The following is a 22,753-nucleotide window of genomic DNA, read 5'->3' on the forward strand; positions in this document are numbered from 1 at the left end:
TCGGCGGTGACACTTACACCGATGAAGATGGCATTTACATGCAGTTTAAAAAATGTTTTGCAGCTCTCGACAAAGCGATGAATGATCTCCCTAGTAATTACTGTTTTTCGTGTGAAAAAATACTCAAGCGAGATCAGCTAATCGAATTGAGTAGAATGAAGTCCACACCCGACAACCATTGGTGGAATGAGTTGTATAAAAAAGGCGAAACCGGTGTTTGCGTAGATTACATCTGCAAATTTTGCTTGAAGAAAATACGCAAAGGCGAGTTGCCATCAATTGCGACCTTGAACAAGATGGATGTACCTAAAGTGCCTCCGAGCATTCAAGGACTGAATAAATTTGAAAGAATTTTTATCCAGCGGGCGAAAGCGTTTCAAGTTGTCGCAAAAGCAGGCACCGTGTCAGGGAAGCACCTTCCGGCTTCTCACTTAAATTCCAAAGTGGTCGGTCGAACCTTCCATTTGCCCTTACCTCTGGAAGAAACTTTGAAAAGAGTATTGAGAGATGAACAGGCTGTAATGCCGAATCAAGAGCTCTATTTGCTCATACGTGGTCTACCAACGAATCAGAAAAAAGTTTGGGAGCATTTAGTCAACTTCTCCGATATTCTCAAAGCCTTGCAATGGTTGAAGACTCACAATGACTTGTACAAGCAAATAGTGCTTCCAGAGAAGGCGGAGGATTTCCTGCAGCAACTGGAGGAAATCATTTACGATGATCCTGATAATCCTTCCGCCCTTCCTCATTCAAACGCAAGTGACGACGATCCGGATAATCCATCAACCGTTCCTCCCTCGAGCGCAACCGCAGATGATCCGGATAATCCGTCCACTCCTCCGCATCCGAGCGCAAGTCAAAGGGAGAGCCAATCGGAGGCGCTACCTGTCGGTAGATCGTCTCCTGATCCCGATGACTCTAACGAAGACGAATGTGACGACGAGATACGAACTCCCGGTGGTCCAAAAAAGACCGGCAACTTAAGACGTGACAGCCAGCGCGACGAGAGTCCAGTGAAAAATCTTGACCTCTCAGATGAGCTGAGTGATATCGGGGCTCTGCCGGAAGATCGTCGCTCTGCACCAAGCAATTCTGACGATGAAGAAAGTGATCAAGCAGCGCCCTCGTCTCTGGCAGAAATCGCGGCTATGATCACGCAGCGTTCCAAAGACGACGCATTTTATGATAACTACTCGATTGTTCCTCTTTACGATTCACGAGAAAATAAATCCTCTTCCGAATTGTTTCAGATGAAAAAAGTCGAAGGAGCAATCATAGATTCGAGAGCTCCTCTCTTGGATGCCCAATGCTTTCCTGATTTATTCCCTGATGGTCGGAACTACTTCAACGAGGAAAGAGATGTACCTATAGAGTTTTCTGAATTCGCGAAGGCAAAGTTAATGTCACGTCATTCTCAATTCAGAATGAATACACAATACCTTTTCTTTCTGAATAATCAAAAGACGAACAGGGAGATAGCAGCAGGCATTTATCAGACACTGAACATCACCCGAACTAAACGGACCGCTGGTGATTTTCTCGAGAAACTCGGAGAAGAAGAATTGGAACGCGACATGTGCTCCATTTTCCAGCGTGTGAGAAACACGGAACAGTTCTGGAAAGTCCCTTTGGCTCAATTGATCGCTATGATCGATAATTACGGGCCTGCTACTTTCTTTTTCACCTTTTCACCTTCTCTGTACGACGATCCCGAGGTGGATGAATATTTGCGAAAGATGAGAGGAGATGAAGAAAAAGGCAAAACTACATCCGTTCTCATCGCTGAGGATGCAATATCCATTGCTCAGTTCTGCGATCAGAAATTGAAAGCGATGATGAATTTCCTGACAGCGTCTAAGGACGGCCCGCTAGGAGAAGTGATACACTATCATGTTCGAAGGGAATATCAATCACGCGGCGCGCCGCATTTCCACATTCTACTTTGGATAAAAGATGCTCCGATTCTGGGAAAGGCGTCCAGCGAAGACGTAGCCACGTTCATTCAGAAGCACATAACTTGCTCAGTGCCGGATGCAAAAACGTTTCCCGAACTTCACAAGAAAGTCGTGACCTACCAGACGCACCGCGACAATAGATACTGCACCAGAATGAAGCAGTTCAAGGATGGGAAGCTACCGGTGTGTCGCTTCGGCTTTCCTCGACCCGTCACCGATAAATTAGTGCTTCGTGATGTGCCCACAGCTGTTGCCGGACGAAGGAACCTGAAAGCGAACTCTCGACTTTACGATTTACCGCGCAAGAAGGGAGAAGAGCGCATCAACGATTACAACCCCGCTCTCTTGTTAGCAGTTGGATACGGAAATATGGATATCCAATTTGTCGGCGAGAAGAGTGGTATTGTTGCGCGGTACATCTCGAAGTATGTTTGTAAGCCGGAGAAAAGTCGAATGGAGGATGTCTTCAGTTCCATCAACAGCCTCAAAACTTTACGCCAGAAGTTGTGGAGCGTCGCCTCCAGATGTCTCTCCCATCGGGAATGCCATGCTATAGAAGCAGCTGATGCTCTGTTAGGCAAACCGTTGCACTTCACCGATAAGGATACCTCCTTCAAATGGGTAGATGTTGGCATGTTTCGCAGCAGAAAGCTGAAGAAAAAGGGGCAGATCGAACAGATAGCGAAGGAAGATCCGAAAAGCACCAACTTATACTGTCCGTCGCTTGTCGATAATCACTACCCGAATCGACCCGCTGAACTGAATGGTGTAAGTCTCTACGATTTTGCCAGCCAGTACGACATTATCACGGTTCAACCGACCAAACCCGGTGTCGTTTTCTTCCCGTATCCGGATTTCGGGTACGTCCGCAAAAGATCGAAGCTGCATCTCGTCAATCATTACAATTTCGATCCGAGACAAAAGCCTGAGGAGTATTTTTACAGCCTCCTTTTGCTATTTAAACCTTGGCGAAAAATCGATGACTTGAAAGGCAGTCATGCAACCTTCACAGAGGCATTCAAGGCGGAGCAAGACTCCCTACACGACGCTTTGCAGTATCATCACAAGCGTTCGGCTATAGAAGCTGCTCGCGAAGAGATTGCGAGACTGATCGAGGAGAAGTCCGCAGAGTTTGAAGAAGAACCGGAAGACATCAATTTAGATGCCGATGAAGATCCTTATGGATTTAGAGCTAACGAGGCAGCGGAAGCTGTGAAAGAGTACCGAGAAGCGGCGAATAAAATCGATGAAGTTGAGGACTTGAAGACGTTAGAATCCATGCTGAACGAGGATCAACTCAGAGTTTATGATTTCGTCAAATCGACACTGGACTCGAATACCCCTATGCGACATTTTGTAAGCGGGGTCGGTGGAACCGGTAAAAGTTTCCTCATCAAAACGATAGCAAAGTACGTGCGAGAGACGAAAGGTAAAGACGTCGCTATCTGTGCGCCCACTGGAATGGCTGCTTCCGCCATCTCAGGTCAAACTCTCCATCGTTTGCTTCAGCTGCCTGTTCAACACGGGAATGATTTGAAATACAGCAGGCTCTCGGATACCGTTCTCAACATCCTCCGACTCGCCCTCAAGCAAACCGTCATCTTGATCATAGATGAAATTTCCATGGTTTCCTCTCTCATGTTGATGTTCATTCATTTGCGGCTGTCGGAGATTTTCAACACCTTCGAGGAAGAAAACGCCTTTTTCGGGAATCTCCACATAATGGTATTCGGAGACTTACTTCAATTACCTCCCGTCGACCAGAATCCACCGTACGAATCGCTGTCGGATGGTGAAAGAGTAAAACACTTCGGATCTATGGCCGATTTCAATTTATGGAAGAATCTGTTTACGTACGACGAGCTTCTCATCAATATGCGGCAGAAGAGCGATCCCAGTTTTTGCGAGCTGTTAGCGAACGTCCGTTTGGGTCGCTGCACGAATGCAGATGTAAAGAAGCTCCTAGAACGTAAGTTAGAATTCAAAACGATCAACTCGGATGCTCGGACCAAAGAGTTAGCGCAGCACTTGCTTGACAACCCTGATAAACCAGTTTGTCTCCTTCCGAAGAAAAGGATGTGCAAACGACTCAATGATGCTGTTCTGTCGCTTCTACCTGGTAAAGAAGTCGATTTGCATGCCCGAGATTCCGTCGACGGCCGATTATCTGATAAACAGAAAGCCCTGAAAAAACTGGAAAAACTGGAAGGAGACTGTTCCAGAACGGCTGGTTTAGACAAAACTATTAAGGTCAAAGAAGGAGCGAGGGTCATGCTCCTGAGAAATATAGACGTTACTCTAGGGTACGTGAACGGAGCTGTTGGAACCATCACGGAGGTGATAACCAAAAACAAAACTCCAAAACAGTTAAAATTGCAGATGCAGAACGGCCGGGAACTCTCGCTGGATCCAGTTGTGGCTAAATTTGAGATCATTCCGGGGGTTTTCGTCCATCGAGAACAATTTCCGGTGTCCTTAGCTTACGGCATAACAATCCATAAAAGTCAAGGATTAAGCCTCGACTGTGCTTTCGTAGACGTTGGAGACCAAACGTTTTCCCAAGGTCAAATTTACGTCGCATTGTCTCGGGTCAAAACACTGGCCGGTCTGACAGTTATCAACTTCAATCCTGCACAGGTTTCAGCTCTGCCTTCCGCCTTACGTGAATATCAGAGACTGCGGACGATGGTTCCTCACTTGAAGTCAATGGCGAAGCAATTGAAAGTGAACCGACAGAGAAAACAATGTATCCAAGATGACGTATGGGCACCTCGCCTCGAAACAGGGAATGCCGTAGACGAAACCCCCCCACCTAAAAAGATGATGGTTTCATCGTTACTTCCTCCTTTTGAGAATGAGGACAATGTAGCCTGCTACGCCAACGCCACATTGCAATGTCTACTCAGTCACGAGCTCCTAAGGAATGCATTGAGACGCTTGGACGGCGATTCTGCCTTGAAACAACTCGCTGAAGAGTACGTGAAGCCTCGTAACGGAAAGCCGTTATCTGCGTTCAATGTGCGTGAAGCCACCGGCGATGATTTTTCCGAGTCCAAGATGCAAGAGCCTATCTTTTTCTACCTTTGCCTCGTCAACCAGAGTGACGTCCTGAAACAAATGACAGCGTTCACTGAAGTACTGCAGAGACAATGTACTTCTTGCAAGGCTGTGATTGAAATTTCAGATGAGCGTCACATGGTGCAGATGCCAACGGAACATAAGAAGGTTTCCGAGTTTTTACAGAGGCGTTCCTCTTGGTCAGAACCGAAAGATTTCGTGTGTCCGCAATGCCACGAAAAAACAGAGGCAGCTGAATGCCTTGTAATCAGGAATCCAAGCGAATTGTTCGCTGTGGTAGTTTTACTGTGGAGCCCCAGTGTCGATGGGGAGCGTCGGGTTAAAAATGACAAGTTTCAAATGACTGCTCTTCAAGGCACAAACATTAAAGTCGACGAGCATCGTTACCGCCTCCACGCAGCCGTATTTCATAGCGGTAAAGGTGTCGTAGAATGCCATCACACAGCTGTTGTGCAGTTTGGAACGAGAGTTGTTCTAGCCGATGACTGTGACATTTCAGAATGTAAATGGCCGCGAGGAAGCAAAGGCGCCAGTCTACTGTTTTATAGCAAATTCGACGGTGAGAAGCCTCCGTCCAAGACAGGAAAACCCACAGCTCGTAAGAATGCAGCCTCCGAGGGATCGCCAAAAAGTTCTCTAGCAAGACCTCTGCCTACTGATAAAACCACTGCAGCAGCATCGGAAGCTCCAAAAAATGCAGTTGCAAAACGTGCGACTGGTAAAAGGCGGAATGTTGTCGGAAAGCAATTATCGGATTACAGAAACGAAGCTTCAAACCCGTTGCCTGCCTTTTCAAATCCCGATTTGTCTTGTTATGCTAACTCAGATCTGCAATGCCTCCTCAGTTACGAGCCGTTACGATGTGCTCTATCGAGTTCAGCAGATGAAACAGCTTTGAAAAGACTTGCTACAGACTACGTTACTGCAGCAAATAGAGGGAAAAAACTCACTTCTTTCCATGTGCGTCAGGAAGTAGACTTACTGTCTTTCGATGGCCACCAAATACCTTACTCGGATCCCGCACAACAAGATGCTCAATTATTCTTGGTTTCCTTGATTAATTGCCATGCTATCTTAAACGAACATACGAAATTTACTGTATTATATGAGAGAAAGTGTGGTTTCGATATGTGTGGGAAAACCAACAGGTCGGAGCCACAATTGGACAACGTCTTCAGGCTGCCTACTGTTCACAGCCACAGAACAATCGCTGAACTGTTGGAAATCCCATCGACTTATCAAAATATCGAGGATTATACCTGTCCCACTTGCGGCCAAAAAAGCACCGCTCAAGAACGAACTGTCGTACAAAATCCGAGCCAGTTGTTCATCATACAGTTACTTTGTTCGAAGAGGGACTAAAGAATACCTCTTTCAGAGTCATCGCGCTGCCGCACATCACCGTCGATAACCATCGATACGATTTGCACGGATCCGTATTTCATCACGGAGACAGAGATATGAACGCTCAAAATTACCTCGGTCATTACACTTCTATCATTCGATCCCAAGAACGATTTATTCTGGCGAATGATGGAACGATTCAACTGTGTGAGTGGCCTGAAGGAAGCAAAGATGCTTTCTTGCTGTTCTACCGTAGAATGAATTGATCAGGAAATGCAAATGTTTCCACCGTGATCCTCTAGCGTATTCCGCCAAAGTTCCTGTACTAGGAAATGCCTTTTGACTTTTGAAACGAGAAAATTCTATTCTTCTCCTAATCAAAGCTATAATCGTTCAATCTCGTGCAGTCCATGAAAGCAGAAGGAACGAAAAAATTTGGCGGCTAACCGTTTTACGGAGAATCCAAGAAATAAAGCCAGGCAGCTTAGATGATTAAAAGTCTATAATCATCCTGATTCACTGCCGCAGTGGCTCAAACTATTGCACTTCGAAAGTGCACCCGAAAATCAAGGTGTGGTATAGGTGCGACTGTAAGGGGAGTAGGGAGGTCGCTTCCACCTAAACCAAAAAAAATTCCAAGTTATGAAGCCAGGCAAGCTTAGATGATTAAAATATCCAATCATCCTGATGCAGTGCCGCAACGGCTCAAACTCTTGCACTTCTATAGTGCACCCGAAAATCAAGGTGTGGTATAGGTGCGACTGTAAGGGGAGTAGGGAGGTCGCTTCCACCTAAACAAAAAAAAATTCCAAGTTATGAAGCCAGGCAAGCTTAGATGATTAAAATATCCAATCATCCTGATGCAGTGCCGCAACGGCTCAAACTCTTGCACTTCTATAGTGCACCCGAAAATCAAGGTGTGGTATAGGTGCGACTGTAAGGGGAGTAGGGAGGTCGCTTCCACCTAAACAAAAAAAAATTCCAAGTTATGAAGCCAGGCAAGCTTAGATGATTAAAATATCCAATCATCCTGATGCAGTGCCGCAACGGCTCAAACTCTTGCACTTCTATAGTGCACCCGAAAATCAAGGTGTGGTATAGGTGCGACTGTAAGGGGAGAAAGGAGGTCGCTTCCACCTAAACAAAAAAAAATTCCAAGTTATGAAGCCAGGCAAGCTTAGATGATTAAAATATCCAATCATCCTGATGCAGTGCCGCAACGGCTCAAACTCTTGCACTTCTATAGTGCACCCGAAAATCAAGGTGTGGTATAGGTGCGACTGTAAGGGGAGTAGGGAGGTCGCTTCCACCTAAAGAAAAAAAAATTCCAAGTTATGAAGCCAGGCAAGCTTAGATGATTAAAATATCCAATCATCCTGATGCAGTGCCGCAACGGCTCAAACTCTTGCACTTCTATAGTGCACCCGAAAATCAAGGTGTGGTATAGGTGCGACTGTAAGGGGAGTAGGGAGGTCGCTTCCACCTAAACAAAAAAAAATTCCAAGTTATGAAGCCAGGCAAGCTTAGATGATTAAAATATCCAATCATCCTGATGCAGTGCCGCAACGGCTCAAACTCTTGCACTTCTATAGTGCACCCGAAAATCAAGGTGTGGTATAGGTGCGACTGTAAGGGGAGAAAGGAGGTCGCTTCCACCTAAACAAAAAAAGAAAATTCTATCAGCTTCGATGGAATCCTCACGATTGGAATCAATTCTCCTAAAGGACGCATCTGAAAAGTGCCAAACTTTGAAATGGCACACACCTTACAGCTGTTTTTCATGTGCCACATGAGGCATCATTTAGGCTGTGCTCCAAGAATCGACCTTGCAGAAACAGACTAATGCTTCGCTGAAGAAATTCTTTGTAAATATTTTTTTTTTTTTTTCTCGCTGACTTGATACCAAAAAGACATGATATCTTCCCCCAAAAAACAAAAATAGATTTTTGTACAAAACTCGGCCCAATCCCAAAAAACTCTCTGATTATTATATTTTAAGAACAAATTATACCAAAATACCAAAAACATACGATAGCTCCGCCGTTTGAATTCATCATTTAAAAGTAGGTGATATCAAAACGGCCCAATTTCTCCCTTAATGCCAATGCAATATACATCGCAAAGCTTTTTCCTAAAATACCAAAATACCAAAAACATACGATAGCTCTGCCGTTTGAATTCATCATTTAAAAGTAGGTGATATCAAAACGGCCCAATTTCTCCCTTAATGCCAATGCAATATACATCGCAAAGCTTTTTCCTAAAAAAAATCAAATAACTAAAACGTAAAGTGGTCTAGGACACGTTTTGATCCATGCTTTAAAAGAAGTGATACGGCCCAACTTCCCTTAAATTTGCCCACCTCGGGGCAAAGTTCTTCGAAACTTTCCAATTCATCGCTGTAGAGACACCAACCATTACTTGACTTTTAGTATATCTCTTTGTTTAAAAATCAAAGACGTCCCTTTGAAAACTGTAATGATTTTTTTCTTTAAAGTTAAAAAACACAAATAATCGTCATAAAGTTGAAAAAAAATTGAAGGAAAAAAAAGGAATGGGCCGGCCGGCACGTACCAAAAACAAGTTTATACGTTATTACGTACCAACACTTTGGTATGGGTTACAAACCTAGTCCTGCAAACATTAAGTTGTTAGCAAAGAACCATTTTAAGTATCGCTAGGATGAGGCACATGCCTATTAATACGCCAAGTTTCAGTAGGCAGTTTGTCAGACGCTCTGTCACGAACAAAGACATCGCTTGAAAGCTGTAGGTAGGTATTTGGGAAAATTAGTTCTAGGTCATCAGAGCATGACTGCTGAGATGCTCATGAGGCATTACGTCTGAACTAGTATCGTCCGAATGAAGAAAACTCCTTGCAAATTTAGCTACTGGAAAATGATTGAGTGATGCTCTCAGAAAAATTGATCCTGCTTTCGATGACGAGACACGGCTAAAGAAGTAGCGAGAAAGACGAGAATCACCCTGTCACCTGCTACCCATAAGTACGGCCGGCCGGCCCATTCCTTTTTTTTCCTTCAATTTTTTTTCAACTTTATGACGATTATTTGTGTTTTTTAACTTTAAAGAAAAAAATCATTACAGTTTTCAAAGGGACGTCTTTGATTTTTAAACAAAGAGATATACTAAAAGTCAAGTAATGGTTGGTGTCTCTACAGCGATGAATTGGAAAGTTTCGAAGAACTTTGCCCCGAGGTGGGCAAATTTAAGGGAAGTTGGGCCGTATCACTTCTTTTAAAGCATGGATCAAAACGTGTCCTAGACCACTTTACGTTTTAGTTATTTGATTTTTTTTAGGAAAAAGCTTTGCGATGTATATTGCATTGGCATTAAGGGAGAAATTGGGCCGTTTTGATATCACCTACTTTTAAATGATGAATTCAAACGGCAGAGCTATCGTATGTTTTTGGTATTTTGGTATTTTAGGAAAAAGCTTTGCGATGTATATTGCATTGGCATTAAGGGAGAAATTGGGCCGTTTTGATATCACCTACTTTTAAATGATGAATTCAAACGGCGGAGCTATCGTATGTTTTTGGTATTTTGGTATAATTTGTTCTTAAAATATAATAATCAGAGAGTTTTTTGGGATTGGGCCGAGTTTTGTACAAAAATCTATTTTTGTTTTTTGGGGGATAATCATTTCAAGAAGAACTGCAAGATTTTGTTCTTTAATTAGTAGAGTCCACACCTAAGAAGTTTACGCACTTTCTGACTGCGACAAAACATTTTCTGCCGTTAGTTTATCGTGGAAAATAAATGCAAGAATCAAAAGGGCGGGTTTAATGTCATCGTCTAAAATTGCGTGAACTTATTTGGCATGGACTCTGGGAGTTCTGTTCCTAAATTTTCTGCTCCCGGACTTGCTCCTTTTAATTTTAGGTGCACTAGGTTTTACGTAGACCGACTTGGGTAGGTGATTTTCTTCAACAGAAAAGAAATTTCTCCGTTATCCTCACTCAGACCATAAGCGTCCGCTCGAAGAAACGATTTTTGTAAATAAGTCATTTTTCGAGCATGTGCGGTTTTAACGAGGATTAATTGGACTACATTTTGCAATTCGGAACCATAACTTCTAGCTCATCTGTAAAAACACTTATGCCCTTAGGAAAACTAATGACACATACGTTGATTCTAAACTGAGCCAGGAATTGTAGTTCCTAATTGCAAAATGTGGTCCAACTTAAATATTCCTCGAAGTATTCATGACCCGTCCTCTCGAATTGATCGATCCACTTTGCTTCTTCCTATCCAAAGGTGGAGTGTAAAATAAAAATCAAATCGCGGTTCTTGTGGCAATTCGGAGTGTTGAATCATAAGTCACGGTATACTGAGATTGCATGAGTGTCAAGAGTATTTCCGCTGCGGCCGAGAATATTTGAATCGGTTGTTTTCAAAAGAGAACAAGTCCATTTTTGCATGAGCCTTGGCTCGCATAAATGGACATGCTAACTAAGACTCGTGGAGGAGCGGACCTGTTTCCTTTTGAAAGCAATTGATTCATTTTTGTACTCACGTCTGCTCTAAAAAGCTTCCGTCCGACTCGAGCGCCCGCGGCGATTCCCGCAAGTTGGCAACGCTGTTTTTTCTGTGTTTAAATCCATTAAAACGGTCGATTTTAGGCGAGGCATACTCTTTCGATAGATATCGATTACTGTGCATGCATTTGAACGCGCGCAATCCAATGTTGCTAACTCACGTGAACAGGGTGTCCACTCATGTCCAAATAGTACTGATTTTATAAGGGCGGTTCGAAAGTACTGTAAAGTGCGGAAATTCTACATGAAGGTCCGAGATATTTTCCATTTTTTTTGGCATTTTTGTCGCAATTTGAGCAAGAAGTTCAAATTTTAGAAATTTTCCAAATTTTCCTAGATGGAGGTACTGAAAAAGCACTGAATTTTTCTGTTAAGGAGGTACTGAAAATCTTGGGAATGCACTGAAAAAGTATTGTATAAGTACTGATTTTTGGCCAGCCTGTTTTAGTAGACACCCTGGTGAATCTCCGATTGATTAAACTTGAGTTCTTCGATCCGTCGTGTCAATCTCTGATGATCATGCGTAGTTTTTTCACTATTGAACAATCTTTTCTTTTAATTATTTGGAAATTCATTCGTTAGAAAGGGGAATTCAGGGGCGTTTCGTGGTTTGCGATGGATCGATTACTTCCTACTTAAACATATGGAAAACAATCGATCGTCAGGGTGTTCGCAAGTGACACCTTCTCAATCGATCCTTCGCCATAGCTCCAAATGGGAAAATATCTGAAGCCGATGATTCAAGCTTCGCCACTGGTGAAATTATCGTTTACCGTGGGCCAGTTAAGTTAACGATCCCTGTTTCGATAATTCCTCCTATTAGATTAGCAATTAGCAACAAATAATGAGAATTGGACGAACTCCAAGTTTTTACATCCTCCCAACATAAACGTTAGCAACGAAAGAACGAGGTATGACGTCATCTACCGCAGAAGTGCACGCCATGGTTTCTTGCACGTTGGACCCATCATAGCGAGTGGAGCACTTAGTGAAAATGTGCGCATCTTCATAGCTGATAATTTCGCAAAGTGGAAGAAACCATTTCGGATCCACTTCCGGAGCGCGTGGCATAATGCAACGTTTTTTTTGTAGGTATTTACCCCCCGGTAATTATTATTGTTAGTCCGTGGATTGATTGCAAGGTAAGTGAAACGTATGTACGGGGCCGTCCCTGAATTACGTAACGCTAAATTTGCTACTTTTGCCGACTCCCTGAGGGGCTTTGGGAGGATAGGGGACTTTGGCGGCTAGGTGCCGCAGAGCGCCAGAGAGCGTTATAAAAGCGGCTATACATACATACATATCGTATAATGAGCCCTGCCATTTGTTTAACACCATGTCCTCCAGAGCTCACGTGAAGACGGCGCCATGCTCTCTTCTTGATAAAATATCGACGGGTTAAGTACCAAACCACGTATCTCCGTGGCGGTGTTTCAAAATGTCCGCTTTTTTATTTTTTCGAGGAAAAACGAACCAACTGTTGAACTTGAAATTACTGTTGGATATTCTGTTAATGGAGAAGAAAAATTAAGGAAGTTTTCAAGGCATTAAATTGATTAGTTCTTCAAGGAAACCATGAAGTATGACAGGAACCGTCTTTAACGTACGCGTGGTTCAGCACTTTCACTGGAAAAAAAAACCACATTGGATCTATAGTGCAGACATTGACAAGAAAAAGGACTCTTGATTCAATCACATTTAAGCTTAAATCAAAAGGAAATCCGCTCAAATTAAGAGGCTTGGTTCTTGATTTAAGCTTAAATCTGATCAAATCAAGAGTATCCTTTCTTGTCGATGTTTTTAAGAGTCTGGACTCTAGATCCAATGTGGTTTTTTTTCCAGTGTTGGCCAACGATATGCGATGACAATTATCGATTCAGGTAGGAAATGAAGAACACGAGGGAAAAACAATGGCTGCTCCTTCCACCAGATAATTATATGGACGCATTTATGCTAAAAGGACCTATGTTGCACACAAACCCTATGCTCATAGCTCCTTTTAACATAAACACGTTCATATATGCTCGTTGGAAGTCAGGTTTCCGTAAAAAGTGGGGCATGCGGATTATCTGGATCCTTTCATGTTTAGTCGGTCGGCGCGAATAAAATCGGGTCAGGAAAAGGTGCTCACGATGTCGCATCGTTTCCTCCGTCGTTCAATGAGCGAGCGACTTGAACATGAACGTGTTGTTCCAAGCTGCTAAGTAACAAATTTCTTCCGAACCATCGAACACCCTAAGCACTCCGAGCTTTGCGAGGAAGAGCATGAAGCAGAATTGGGCCACCTTTTGCAATTAGGAACCACAATTTCTGGATCATCTGTAGAAACAATTCTGTGAACAGGGAAACTAAGGGTACCTACGTTGTCTCTAAATAAAAGAACAATTTAATTTGGGAAAAAGGCTGCAAAAAAAAAAGAACAAAGGATAAACAAAATCCGGAACGTTTCAAAATAGTTACAATTTCATTTTCAACCGGAAAATAAATTAAAAATATAAACGAGCCGTCGCGTCGCTACGCTGTTATTGCGAGACCAAGACTCAAAAATGAGCTATAATGTCTCTAAAATGAGCTAGAAATTGCAGTTACTAATTATCGCAAAATGTAGTCCAATTTCTATGTCCATCACCATGCCGCTCTTTTTGGTTCAGGGTTTTCGGGGTACTCAAAGCCCCTGGACTGGACCTATAAAAATCAAAAAGAACCATTTGCATCGTTGATTGGGCCCTGGCACCCATAAAAGAATACATGCATGACAGGGCTACGCCACAACAACGGAGATAATTCCTTTTGATTTGAATGCGTCCATTAGTAAAATCCACCTCAGCTTTTGAAGAATTAAGGAAAATATCTCAAACTTCCGTGTGGAGGCACCATTGCCAAGATATATGGACTCATCGATTAAGGTAACCACGTTCTATAATTCAGGCACTGGTCATTGAATGTTTTTGATGTTGAGATTACGTGTATCCTAGTTCCTAGCGAAAAACTAACGAAGTCACAGAACGCACTAATCATTTAATCAATCAATTTTACTTACTATAATAAAACAATAATCGATATTTTCATATATCACCAGCACTGATGCTATTCATGTTAACCTCACCGTGCGTACGGCACAGTATAGCGCGGGGAGGTAAAATTTTCCAAAGAACTATTTTCGTCGAGTTGAGTCAAAAAATCGGATTTTGACGTATCGAAGGTGAACAAGGATTTTACCAAGAAGGGTTTGAGTAGTTACGTCAAATTTAAAGTTTCATGATTCTTGGAAGATGGAGAAGAAGGAGGAGGAGAAGCAGGAGGAAAAGAAGAAGAATAAGGAGAGGAAGAGAAAAGAAAAGTGAATCCAACAATTCATATGCCGATCGTATCAGCTCAGTAAGCATCGAGCTAACCTCACAATTTTTGGGGGACGGTGCCTTTATTACCCCGAGAACAGTTTTCGCCGCCCACGGAATGCCCATGCTAGCTGCGCCAAGGAATAACGCCGTACGAACATATGAACGTTGCCATATTTCCTTAGATGATACACTATTTTTGGAAAAAAACTAGCAAGTTTTCCCTTAAAATTTTCAGATATGTTGGATTAAATTGCATTGGGTCAGTTGCGCTGGTCACGGTATCGTGCTTTGATGCTCGATTCATGCAAATCAGCTAAAAGTAATAAAATCTGTCCAAAAAGCAATTTTCCACGTTCAATACCATTATACCAACCGAGATATCGCGCTTTGAAAAATTGGGTTTGTGACGTCACCCACCGCAGTAGTGACACCCTTGGTTTCTTCCACCTTGCTTTCATTTGAATTTCACGTTGAGTAACCAGTGCAAATGTGTGCATCACCGGTTGATGAATCCAAGGTGGAAGAGATCATGGTATGCATACCTGCGGGGGATGACGTCATAAACCGAATTTTTTAAAGCGCGATGTCTCGGTTAATATTGAAAGTAAGAAGTTGCTGTTCGGACAATTTTTAATATTTTTAGCGAATCTACAAGATTCAAGCATCGAATCACGTTTCTGCGACCAGCGCAGCCGACCCATTAAAATCTTTTGAAAATTTCTACGAAAAAAGTGGAAGCCCTTCTAGAAAATTCATGCTCTATCAGACGAAATGGACGCGGTTTAGCAGAAAGGGGCCCAGCCACACCAGCCTTTGCCAAATTTAACTGGGCAACTAATTTTTTACAAGAGAACGTCCCCGCGAATTTCTTTGATAATGTCGAGGAATTTGCTTCGTGCGATGTAGAAAATTCACTGAAATCCGCACAAAAATCCGCACATCCGTTTTTCATGTTAAAAATCTTTCCCAATTAAATTTGGCAATAGCTGATGTGGCTTGGTTCCTCTCTGCTTAACGCTGTCCAAATATCACATTCGAAATGTGCAGTGGCGTGGCGCGCTTTGCGATATATCGATTGTTATGCAATTTAAACCTATGGGAAAGGATCGATGAACGGGGTGTTCGCAGCGAACACCTTAATAATCGATTCTTTAGCATAGTTTTAAATGGATTGCATTTTGCAAAAAGGAACCACTAGCACTGCAATGATGCTAAGATTGTGCAACTTCATCTTTTGCAATAAAATTGCGGAAATCGTGAAAAACTATGAAATGTAGATGGTAATTTTTGTCTTAAATTTACAGTTTTTAGCGAGCAAAATAGAAACTATTAATGGATAATCGAGTTTTTCCTCCAAGACAAAAGAAGTTGCACGATCTTAGCAACATTGCAATGCTAGTGGTTCCTTTTTGCAAAATGCAATCCAAATGACATAACAATCGATACATCGCAATTCACGCCACGCCACTGGAGATGTGGCAACTTCTGAACGTTGATTCGGCGTTTTTCCTCAGCGCGGTGGCAGTACGGCACACGATCGAACGGACGCCGCTGAAACGCAATTGGAGCGATCTTCGCTTTACGGACGAGGAAAGTCGAGTTTCAACGGACCGAATCCACCGCGAAGGGAGGCCGTTAACGGCGGAGCACATTTCGGCGAGATGCGATACCCGCGGCCGAATTATTTGTCCCCATCCTCGATCCCTCGTCCCGCCGGCGCACAGCGGATCCGATTAATCAGAGACGTCGCACATGAAATTTTCAACTAAAACTGTAAATTTTGATGTTCAACTCGTCACATTTGAAATTTTATGGGGTACTTTGAAAAGAAAATGTCACGAGAGAACCAATGGATCCACCGCTGAAACAGCAGAGTTCCGTATGAATGGAGTTATGAGCTTTTGAAGTTTTGAAATTTTGTCCCGCTTTTCCGATCGACCCGTTCCACCGAGCGGCGAGGGTTTTTCGCCCGTCCAGAAGGCGCCAGTCGCCCGGGACCCACGGAGACGAAGACGAAGAAGATGTGTCGCTCCTCGCCGGAGTAGGAAAAGTCAATAAAACGGACAAGTGACTTATTCCAGTCCATCAACTCGCGTTCCAGCGGATGAGCTGCGGCTTAAAAGCCATGCACCGAAAAAATGTCGCGTCCGCGCACGTCACGCCGGGAGAAACATCCCTCACGTCGTATTTTAAATAATTCGGAGGGTTGCCACCGCCGGACAAAATACCGGAAAAATATCCAGGGTTTCTACTAACGGAGGAAACATATCGACGGTGAAACTACCAAACCACGTATCTCGTTTGCAGTGTTTAAAAATCTACGCTCACATTTTATTTTTTTTGAAGTAGACCAAATCAATAACATTCCTTGAAATTTTCACGGAATTTTCTCCGCAGAAAGAGGAAAAATCACAGAAATTTTCAAGACTGGATGTTAAGTAGTTTTTCATTTAAAAAATAAAGTATGACAGGAAGTCTGCGACGTCGCAAACCGAGATACGTGGTTTGGTAGTTTCACCGTCGATATATAGGAATTCTGAAGTTGACTCCGGAATATTTCCTTCTTCAAGTGGGAAGAATACATTTTGAACATTATTAAGCCCATATGATTAAAAAGTCTTGAATAAGTATGAAAAATTCACGAAATCCTGAAGGAAGTGGCAACCCCATACATTGGAAGGGTCGTAGCCACCGGTAAAACGGGAAGAGCCAGGAAACGCAATTTCCTCTGTGGGAAAAATTACAGGGACTTCCAGGGAGTATACTCGGAAAAGCGGAGAGCATTTTGGGTTTATTCTGCGATGATAGACTTTTAAAGTTCTGTCTTTTTACTTTTTCTGCTGGGTCTGTGAGCCACAAATATGTGTCATTATATTGATGCCATGAAATATTACCATAATTTATGTTAAGAAGCAAGCACAACATTTTCATGATACAATTATTTCTCAATTTAGCGCAGTATGAGGTGATGAGGTACGACAATGCAACCAGGGTGTCCACAAGTCCGGAATTCCCGAAAGGCCCGGGAATAGTACTGATTTTTGAAGTGCGGTCCGGAAGCATTGGAAAAGTGCGGAAATTCTGCAGGAGGTCCGGAATTTTTGTCATTTTTTGTCATTTTCGTCTTAACTTGGGCGAGGAAGTTTAATTTTTGGAAATTTTCGATTTTCGTCAATTGAAAAAGTACTGAATTTCTTGGGAATGTACTGAAAAAGCATTGTAAAAGTACTGATTTTTGCCCAGATTGTTTTAATAGACACCCTGGCCACTATTTTCTATGTTTCACTTTAAGTAATCATTTCAATGATTTCAGTTTAAACTCCTCTCTATTCTTCTCTTCAACTCTGGCTCAATTTTTGTACCCGCAACACGTTGACCTCCGAACTCAACCGATTGTTAGTGCGGGGTTTCCGAAATATATGTTTCTCCAGATCGGGCGGGCGTTGCACCCTCTCATCGTGACGTCATTGACGTCCTCCGCCGCTCCCGGTGTGGTGAGCGTTAATAATGAATGAAGGAATAAGTAAATCTCCCTGTCGCATTAAAAATAGAGGATACAAGTCTCAACAGTCCGCTCGGAATACGCATCGACCTCTTTAAAAATAGATTCACCGCCGATCAAATTCGCTATCTTTAAGCGCTTCGATACGACCACGGACCATCGTGAAGCGTGTATATCGATTAGGCGCCGGTTTCCTTCTTCGATCGATTAATCGCTGTATCCTGCCCGGTTTCGACAATTGATCACCTCGATAAATCGGAATTTACCCTCTTATTTGTTAAATTATCACTAACCGAAAGGATAATTCATACCAGATCAGCATTATAAAGTGTTTTTCAGCTTAGATGTCATGAATTTTATTCAATTTTTTTATTTTTTAAAAAGCTTTTAATTTCGATTAGTATTTACCATCAATCGAGGTTAAAGTATTTGATCACTAATCGACTATCGATGGGTATCGATCAATCGATCATTAATCGATGATTGAATCATCCCTACAGGTCTCACGGTGCGTGATGTGCAGCTCCCGCTTAGGGAGGGGGCTATCCGTAAATTACGGAATGCTCCTGAAGGATGGGGGGGGGGGGGTTGAGGTGGGCTACTCTCCCGGGTGAAACTTACTGATACTCCCGAGAAACTTTTTCGACGGAGAAACCCACGCTTGCACACGAATTATTCACCCATACTTAGAACTGCACTGAAAACTCTCCCAGGAATTGAGATCGATGCATTGCTTTTTCGAGGACGGACCTTAAGTCGATCGATCAGTTTATCATTTGCACAGATTTTAGCGATTTTCCTAATTTTTTTAAATTTTGTTTCAACCTTCCGAAATTAGCATCACGCTGTAGTGCTTCAGTACAAGATATTAGCGAGAAATTGGAATTGTTGCTTTCGTTGCATCAAGTCACTATTTTTTCTTTTCTTTCGCATGTACAATTTTACCCAACTTTTTAATAAATATTCGAGAAATTTCAATTTCTCTATCTTGCTCTCCGTTCAGTAACCTCAGTATAATTTTTCGTTTTATTTTTTCATTTCTCAACGATATATATGCCCTCTAAATGCCAATCAATTACAATTCTGCGGTCTTTTTTAAAAGTGTTGGAGAGGAGCAGGCGCGGGGGTGAAACTCGCCGGATCGAACGTTAAAACATTTTGACAGGGTTGCTGTCCAGCTCAGCGTTACCGAGCGTTGCAGAGGGGTTACGCCGGTGTCGAAAATCCGCAATACCAGCGTTACGTAAGTTACGGACGCAGTTTAAACGCAGGTGGTATTCTCCTCGTTATTGCCGTCCATTCGTTAGGCCGGTTAGTGCTGAGTGAAAGCATTTCCTCGACCGCTCCGATTTTGAGCTCACATAGGACCCACGTAAGCATCGCACGTTTACACAACGAAAGCGTTTGCTTATACGAATGAGAGAGGATGGAATGGTCCAGCGGCTTCTCCAGTAATTTATCATCCGGCTCCGAGTTAAAACTCAAGCCGCTCGCTCAATTTCTGACGTCTGACCTCACATGCATCTTCTTTTTCGAGCGGAACTTGATCGCTTGCGCCATTTAAAGCATGAGTGCAGAAAGTTCCAAGCCTTCTCCCTAAGTCAATCAACCTACCTCTTAATTTTTACCAAAATTCATGATCGCTTCTCTCTGAAGATTAGAAAAATTGGACTTTTTACCGCTGGAATGCCGTAATGCCGTATTTCTGACGGGGCTCCCCTGCTTTTGTTCTTGTTCTCCCGGAGGATCGTTACAAAACCAGAGCAGTAGCGTAATCGGGAAGTTTCTGCACGACTGAGTCGAAGATTAATTTTTGAATGGGAAGTTTTTAAATGTTATGGATGTTTTGGAAATGATAGAGGGTTGTGACCCTCTATGAGGACCCCCCCCCCCCCTCTTGTGACCCCCCTGTGAGGGTATGTGTGTGACGAGACTGCCTGAAAGCAAAAGAGGAACAAGACAAATTTGAAATTTTGGTAACGAAATGTCAGGAAATATCATTAAAACACTTAAAATATTTCAAGCGAATTTCTTAAATATCGCTTTTATTCGGGTATCAATCCCAGAAACCGAGTGGAATTTTTCCCCTCTTGCCAGCCTTTCCTCTCCCTTGTTCGTTTTCACCCTTGCAGGATTGATGATTTTATAAAAGGATACATAGAAATATCTCAATCACGCCCCCCCCCCTCTTTTTGCCAAATTTTCCGCTGAAATTTTTCCTATCACCGATGCACGTTGGGAGCTCATCGTAGATCAATGAAGTGCGACCATTGAATTTTTCTGAGGTCTGTGGACACTGTGATGAAGCCGAGCAAATTTTTCGTCTTAATTTTAGTTTTTCCTCGGTATTTTAGTCCCTGTCTCCCTGGAAACAGACGTCGAAAATGAATCATGATTGATGATTCCTCACCTCGATCCATTTCGGGAAGCAAGTTTTCTGAAGCTCCGGAGGGGTTGTCAGTCGCTCCATTGTTGCCAGATTGTGCTGAAAATTCATCACGTCTCCCCACTTAACGAAACGTAAAATATCCAGGGTTACCCACACAATCTGGCAACTTCGTCGCTCCTCCTCCACTCGATCCGATAACGGAGCTCATCTCAGGGATATTCGATTATCCAACGAACCGATTAATCGTAATCGGTATCTCGCCTAGTTTTGAAAAGAGATTCCCTCAATTACTCGCAGTTGACAAATCAATCAATCGATTTTGAAACGGAAGTGTAATCGGACGGATTCAATCAAAATCATTCGAACTGTATATTTCACGCTGCCTGATCACCTCTTGAGGTTTATTTTCTCAACGGAAACTGAACGACGGAACGTCTTGAAAATGTCTGTGAATTTCCCCTGAATTATGAAGGATATATTCACAAAATTTCAAGGCAAATATAATACGAGAAGAAATTACGGAACATCTGCTAACCGATTATTGACACTGATGGGCAAAGCAATAGACCAAAAGAAAAAGGAGCAATCTCTTTGGCTCAAACGGGAAAATTATGGGCCAATAGGGTCCCTTGTGGTTTGCCGATAGCTAGTCTATTACTCAACTCCTCTGTTCACTCCTGTCACACCCCTCCACCAGCAGAATCGCTCCTGTGACGTGGCATGATTAATCGATTATCGATGTTTCCCCATTCGAAGGTATCCTGAAGAATCGATTACTAAGCTAATCATTGCGAACACCCTGTATATCGATCTTTTTCCATATTTTCAAATGGCAGATCAATCGATATATCGCAAAGCACGCCCCGCCACTGAATAGCTCCATTTTCTCTTCGTCTTCTTTGTACATTGATTTCAATAAGTCAGCTGATGCAGTTTGACTGATTTTGGTTCAATTCGTCCAATTCATATGAGAGATAAACTCTCAATGGTTACCTCAAGTTAATTTTTTTTTTTTTTTTTTTTTTGGAGAAGCTTTATCAATCTCGATTAATTTTGTTCAACGGATCGAGATCGAAGTAATCGATTGCGTATCCTGATCGATAATCGAAAGGCGCCGGCTAATCGATCGTCAATCGATAATCGAACATCCCCCTCATTTTTCAAGCGACGTATCTCAACGATACGATGTCTTCTCCGGCTTTTTGCTGGGTATCCATCATTATTAGCTCTTGGAAGTCAGGTTAATTTCCTCAATTTGTTGATTACAGGTGGAAGCCGGTGACGTGATCCTGAAAGTGAACGAGACTGACGTTAAACGATACAACACGAAAGAAGGTGAGTGGAGTCCCCGCTTCCGATCCAGTGGCGTGGCGCGCTTTGCGATCTATCGATTGTTATGCAATTTAAACCTATGGAAAAGGATCGATAAACAGGGTGTTCGCAGCGAACACCTTAATAATCGATTCTTTAGCATAGTTTTAAATGACGTAACAATCGATACATCGCAATTCACGCCACGCCACTGTTCCGATCATTCAAGATCCTATGATGGATCGATTGCATGCTAAGCCTCCGCAAAACGACGGTGCGAACTTAACGTTTTTGCGATTCCCGTAAAATGAGTTTTCATCAAAGTGATGGCGGGTGAAGAAAAGAACTTCGTGCGTGGGACCCGAAGTTGAGGTCATATGGATCTCTGAAGTTTTCGGATCACGCATCTAAAAACTTGAGGCCCAGCTGCCGAAGTTCGGGTCAGACATCTGAAGTACTTCGATATATACCGGAGAATTCGGGTCACATATCTGAAGTACTCCGGTACGTACCGAAGGTCCTCGATGTCTGACCCGAATTTCGGCAGCTGGACCTCAAGTTTTTAGATACGTGATCCGAAAACTTCAGAGATCCATATGACCTCAACTTCGGGTCCCACGCAGGAAGTTTTTTTCTCCGTGTATTTCGGCAATGCTATTCTTCCTCCATTTGTTCTCCATGTCAAGAATGTTTAAAGTCTGTCTAGTGGTCCATTGCATTTACCTCTATGACTCAACGCCAGGTGTCGTGTGAACCAGCGGAGCTTCGCTCTCAACCTATATCGCTGCAGTGGCGTGGCGTGCTTTGCGGTCAATCGATTGATCTGCTATTTCAACCTATGGGAAAGAATCGATTATCAGAGCACGCATGGAGCACCTCAATAATCGATTCTTTACCATAGCCTCAAATGGGGCAACATCGACAGCCAGTGATTTACGCCTCGAAAAACTTTTGCCGTCAAAATACTTCGCCTTTGTTGTATCCGTCATAAACTCACGACCGCGAAGCGGCGAACGTCGATAACGGCGAAAGTTGGACGTCGCGTCACAGGGAGAGAAGCTTCTTGGCTGCGAGGGAGGTTTAGGGGAGGGGGGGGGGGTCGGAAGCTGTGTTCCCCGGGCTGGGACGTCGTCGGTGACGTGTCGTTCTCCTCACGAAAGAACGTAACTGAATTTCAACGCTGCCAGATTTTCCCGCGTAAAGCGTATTTTTACCGGGTTAATTTTGGAATCTCCGAACCGAAAATTGCAGTAATTTCTCCTCCAATTCCGAGCG

The 22,753-nt window shown here is 43.0% G+C and overlaps 1 protein-coding gene across 2 annotated transcripts in view; it reads left to right on the forward strand.

Moving 5' to 3' along the window:
- The window catches only part of Efa6 (Exchange factor for Arf 6), a 150,892-nt gene that overhangs the window by 91,355 nt on the left and 36,784 nt on the right, over nt 1–22,753 (forward strand). For both annotated transcript variants that reach the window (XM_019053409.2, XM_019053424.2), the window contains exon 2: nt 21,436–21,502. In XM_019053409.2, coding sequence (XP_018908954.2) covers nt 21,436–21,502 — 67 coding nt within the window. The remainder of the gene's footprint in view (nt 1–21,435; nt 21,503–22,753) is intronic.

The sequence above is a fragment of the Bemisia tabaci genome, chromosome 1 (genome assembly GCF_918797505.1).
Source record: "Bemisia tabaci chromosome 1, PGI_BMITA_v3".
Lineage (NCBI taxonomy): Eukaryota > Metazoa > Arthropoda > Insecta > Hemiptera > Aleyrodidae > Bemisia > Bemisia tabaci.